The 5,243-nt window shown below is 45.1% G+C and overlaps 1 protein-coding gene across 1 annotated transcript; it reads right to left on the bottom strand.

Moving 5' to 3' along the window:
• Window positions 1-1,031: 1,031 nt before the first annotated feature.
• LOC127309470 (cold-responsive protein kinase 1-like) lies at window positions 1,032-3,022 on the bottom strand. Its single transcript, XM_051340322.2, has 6 exons — window positions 2,790-3,022; window positions 2,411-2,526; window positions 2,090-2,300; window positions 1,751-2,003; window positions 1,501-1,645; window positions 1,032-1,412 (listed from the first exon to the last, which is right to left on the bottom strand). The coding sequence occupies exons 1-6, from the start codon at window positions 2,950-2,952 to the stop codon at window positions 1,125-1,127; spliced, it is 1,176 nt and encodes a 391-aa protein (XP_051196282.1). The 5' UTR covers window positions 2,953-3,022; the 3' UTR covers window positions 1,032-1,124.
• Between the last annotated feature and the right edge of the window lie 2,221 nt (window positions 3,023-5,243).

Below are 5,243 nucleotides of genomic sequence, written 5' to 3'. Positions count from 1 at the left end.
GTCCTTCCTCTTTCCAATTATCATTTGTTGTTTAAGTTAACATCAGTACATTATTATGGGTGATATGACATGTGTGTGTATTATGCCATGTTTGGTAATGGCATGTTCTAAAATCTTGTTTTGTGTCTATTGGTGATGCTGGAAATCTAATACAGTCATATCGTTTGTTTCTTTTTCATTTCCTGTGAAGTTACGTGTGCTTCTTTGTTCTTGCTAATTGAGTCACGTTGTCCCAGTTCATTTTGGTAATCTATTTTCTTTGCAGCAAACATGATATGTCTTCTTTTACCCCTATGGTGCTTGATCTGATGGTTAAATATGCTCACAGTTTATGTTCATGCTTTCCTATATGACATGTTATTGCTTTTTTAATTCCATTCTGCAGTACCTGATACCTCCTCTTAGCTACAGATCAACATGATCCCCAGAAGTATGCTTCAGTTTTTTCACGTGATGGTTCAATTGTTGCTGTAAAAAGTTTGATTTGATAATTATGGGAATCTCCATATGTTAAGCTCTTAGTACTTCCTCTATTCCGCAATGGATGTCTTAGAGTTATCTAAATTTAAATGTATCTAGGCATAAGTGTGGGATGGATGAAGTACTATTTTTAGAGAATGTTTCAATGTAATTAAGAGTTATTTCTTTGGTCAAGCTGAACTTACAAAACTACGACGACAGCTGCTTACTCCTAAAACCTAACTGTGGTGATTTTGCCAGTGAGGGATTCAACGTGACAAAAGTGGAGATGCACATGTTGTTTTGTGGATTGACATTTGTAAGCTTTGCATATTCAAAATTAGAAATTGAAACCTGATTTAAATTTTAAATTTGAGGCATGCAGTGCATGTGGTCTATTCAAAGTGGTTTCTCCAATCCTAATCATTGCACACACATGATAGGACATATGTGGATTGACATTTGTAAGCTCTGCATATTCAAATTTTGAATTTGAGACATGCATTAAAATTTTAATTTTACAACGTGCATTGCACGTGCAAGCTGACTAGTCAAGTTCCATTTTGCTAAATGAAGTAGTTAGCCATCTGCGAAATTTGTTGGTCCACCCTCTGAACATGCTGAACCTAAAGCTACAATACATACTCCCCACGTGTCCGGTGTATCTACCTAGGGACAATTTCAGTGCAAGTGATGGAGGTGGAATTTGTGATACTGCTAGCGCTACTCGTTGACACGGGCCAGCCCGCGGCGGGGCGCATCTCCAGCTCAAGGAACGCGGCGGGGCGCGTCAGCATCTTGACCACCTGCCGCATCATCGGCCGGCCGCTCGGGGCCGCCTGCGTGCACGCCAGGCCGACCTTGACGAACCGGAGTGCCTCCGCCTCCGGGTAGTCCTTCATACTCGCGTCCACGATGTCCAGCGGCCTTCCCTGTTCATAGAACAGCCATGCCTGCAAGAAACGGCAACAATGGCGGCACGTGAGCAGAAGCACGGCGGGATCAGGTTGATCGCAAGGGAGAATTGACCGGACGGTCGACCTGTCGCACGAGGAAGGTGTCTGAGCGAATCGACTGCGAGACCCTCCGTCCGCTGATGATCTCGAGCACCAGGACCCCGAAGCTGTACACGTCGGCCTTCTTGGTCAGCTGCCCGTGCACGACGTACTCCGGCGCCAGGTATCCACTGCAGGAGTGCAGAGGGCAAGTAAGCAACGGTTCATGCAAGTAATGTACTCCGTACGCAGACATTGCTCTTCGATGCTTTTGTTCGAAACAACGGCTTACATACGTCGTCCCGACCACGCGCGTGCTGACATGAGTGACGTTGTCCGGGAACAGCTTAGCCAGGCCGAAGTCTCCGATCTTGGGGCTATAGCTTCCGTCGAGCAGGACGTTGCTCGCCTTGATGTCTCTGTGCACGATGTTTGGCTCGTGCTCTTCATGGAGGTAGCTCAGCCCCTTGGCCGTGCCTAAGCAGATCGCCGATCTTACGGTCCATGTGAGATCCGTTGCTCCACCCGCTGAACAGCCTGAACCTAAAGCTACAATATATAGGCATAAATAAGTGGAGTCCGATCGGTATGTGCAGTACTCCAGTATACAGATATGGATTAGTAGAACCAAATACCTTTCAGTGCATGATCGAGGCTGTTGTTCTCGGCGTATTCGTAGATCAGGATCCTGCTTTGCTTCTGGACACAGCAGCCCAGCAGCCTGACTAGGTTGGCATGCTTGGCTTCAGCGATGCTCTCTATCTCGGTCAGGAACTCCCTGATCCCCTGTTCGGATTCAGAAGACAGAACCTTTGCAGCAAAAGCAGTGCCATCTCCAAAGGTTCCCTGCATGCGTCACGGAGCAGAAAAGCTTGACTTAGCTAAACTCGTCTCTCTCGTTGCATTCTTCCCTCGAAGATGAAAGATTCAGATTCTAGAAAAGGAGGTAAAAGTACCTTGTACACGGTTCCGAAGCCACCTCTGCCTAGCTTCTTAACGTGGTCGAAGTTGTCCGTTGCTCTTTTTATCTCTTTGTAGGAGAAAAGCTGGATATTTGTTGTCCTAAGCACTTCTGTTGAGCGAAAGAGAATCAAGTCAGCTTTGGATACAAAGTCAGCTCTAACTAATTACCTCCTCTTTCTCGAGGATGCTGAAAATTTTGACAGAGCCTAACACCTTAGCCATCATCAAGCTACCATTATCAGATATATATCAGAATCTAATACCTTGCTGATTATCTAAACCATAGTGAACTTTCTCTTGAAAAGAACTCCAAGTGCTAAGAGCTGGCCACGCTAAACACTGGGAACGAAAGACAGTTTAACTGTTCGTTACCTTTGAGGTCTTCCTCGGATCTGCAAAGGCATCTCCTTACCATCGCCATATTCTTAGCTAGAGCAGCAAGCACCCGAGAAAACGAATCTCCAAGTGGAAATGAAATTAGGAAATGCCCACAATTCTGTTCAGCGCAAGGACTATGGCCCCCTGCGTCGAGCATTAAATCCTAGCTAACTGTCCAGAGACAAGAGGAAAGAGCTAGTGAGCAGCAAGCAAGCGGCTTGGAAAGTGGCCCGACGAGCGACAAGCTCTTCACTGATAAGGACGGGAGTTTATGGCGGAGCAGCCACAGGACTGATGAAGAATGAGGTGCGTTAACGAACGGTGTACTTACTAGACAAGCTTGTGTCCTGACGGCTTGACCGCTTGAGCATATGTCTGCTGCATGTTCTAGATCTTGTTACTGTCATCGAACTGGAGAAGGGGGGAAAGTCGGACATGGCAAAACCATATTCAGTAGGTTTGGGTTAAAACTGCAGGAAGCCGAGGACGTGGGCATAGCCCAGTGGTTGGGGTCGCAGTGGTGCGCCCCAACGACCAGAGTTCAATTCCTATCAGGAACGAATTTAGTGTCTACATCATTTAGTGTCTAGTTCCTCCCAGTGGTTGGAATTCTCACGCCGAGGTCACGCTTATACTATATCATTTAGTGTCTAGTTCCTCCTAGCACTAATTCATTTTTTTTAAACTGCAGGAAGCCAGGAACGTAATCCCCCTCCGCCTGGAGGTCCAAGTACACCCTCAGATTCATATTCGTATTAGTTCTAGGTACATCTATACTAGTGGCAAGTAATATGAATCGGAGGGAGTATTTTAAGATGGACTAAGGATTTTTGTATTAGAAAGGTATCATCCACATCATTCCTCTTTAATTCTTTCACATCTAACGATCTAAGTGAATGTAAAAAATGGAAAGAGAATATACTAAATGTTATTTGGCTTGATACCAGAGATGATGAAAGAGATCTTTTGTAATAAAATATTAAAGCTAACGGTATCGTCATTTACCCGAGAGAAAGGATTGAGGGCGGTATTCTGACTCAATTGCATATCTTGGGTGTGTATACTCTTTTTATTTGAAAAGCATTTTAAACTCGGAATCAATTTGGTACCTGAGTGTATATCTTCTCTCCGTATAAAATTATTTTTTAATTGTTAAAAAATTCTAACAAATTTACATCTCAATAACCAATATGTGTTTGTGCAATTTCGTGAAAAAACGATATTTTTGCGATCGATATAAAAAAACAAAACATGTCTCACAAAAGGCCTTATTTTAGCATTAATTTTTTTTTTTACACATCCTAGACGACAAATATATTTTTCATACAAGGACCTTGTACGCACGTAGCATGTGAAGATGTAGATGTAAAATTTGTGTTTGAATTTTTTAACATTTTTTAAAATATATCAAAGATGCATTTTAAAATAAAAGAAAGCATATGCACCTAAAAGCCAAAACATTGCCCCTTTTAGGCAATATTTTAAAATAACAAATAAATTCCAAAATTAAAATTGCATGTATATCTCCACATTTTCAGCATTTCCTGAAAAAGTATTCAAAGCAGAGGCCATCCCGATCAAAGCCACGCACCACATCGGGACTCCCACCGCATCCCTCCTCTCGCCCCTCGCCCCTCACCATGACTCCCCTGCCGTCGCCACCGCCTGCGGTGTCACCGGGCAAAGACCATGTGATGCGGCGGCAGTTTGCATGTGGCTTCGACCGGGGGAGGTGCGACGGAGACTGGTGCTCCTCTCCAAGAAGCAGTGAGGCAGGGTGGTGACAACCGGGCTAGTTCTGCATCGGCTGGTGGGGGCGGTGGCAACTAGGTTAGTGGCGTGGATGCCGGCCTCGATCTGGGCCTGTGTTTTGGCTTGGGCAAGCGGCGGCAGACCTGCTGCCTCTCCTGTTGCTTCTCCCTCGGTGACGAGTGTAGTCTCTCGTACATAGGCTACTTCTGAGGATTCCCGGGATCTGCTCCGGGCATGGTGATGATGGCCGTCTCCTTTGCTGGAGGAGGTCGGCCGGTTTGCAGCGAGTTGGGATGCACGGCTGCCGGTGAAAACCGGCCCCCTGTCATGGTAGATGGTGGACGTATGTTACCTTGCTGGAGGAGTCGTTCCTGAAGCGTGCATTTCTTCTCATCTTTTTTTTTTGAACAAGGCAAGGCGTCAAAGACGCCAAATTTATATTCAGCTCATATGCAGTTCACGGCATGGATTACAACATCCTGAAATTGCATCTGTTGAACTACAGAAAGAATAGGACAGGAAACATTCCTATGAGCTGAACTAATGCATCTGAAAATAGGAATAGACGCATCTTGTCTGATTGCCTGATGAGCAGAGTCATGAGCGACTCCATTTAAATCTCTCTTGATGTGATATACTGATGCACCTAGAGACTGCGTCAAGTTGATGTATCCAGCAATGTGGTTCCTAATCTCC

Source organism: Lolium perenne, chromosome 6 (genome assembly GCF_019359855.2).
Source record: "Lolium perenne isolate Kyuss_39 chromosome 6, Kyuss_2.0, whole genome shotgun sequence".
Lineage (NCBI taxonomy): Eukaryota > Viridiplantae > Streptophyta > Magnoliopsida > Poales > Poaceae > Lolium > Lolium perenne.
The sequence above is the reverse complement of the archived record's forward strand: the minus strand, read 5'-3'. Positions and strand labels throughout refer to the sequence as shown.

Coding starts and splice junctions, on each gene's coding strand:
- LOC127309470 (XM_051340322.2), bottom strand. CDS start 2,952: ATGCTCGACGCAGGGGGCCATAGTCCTTGCGCTGAACAGAATTGTGGG. Junction 2,004..2,089: donor CCTCGATCATGCACTGAAAG/GTATTTGGTTCT, acceptor TATATATTGTAG/CTTTAGGTTCAGGCTGTTCA. Junction 1,646..1,750: donor ACGCGCGTGGTCGGGACGAC/GTATGTAAGCCG, acceptor GCACTCCTGCAG/TGGATACCTGGCGCCGGAGT.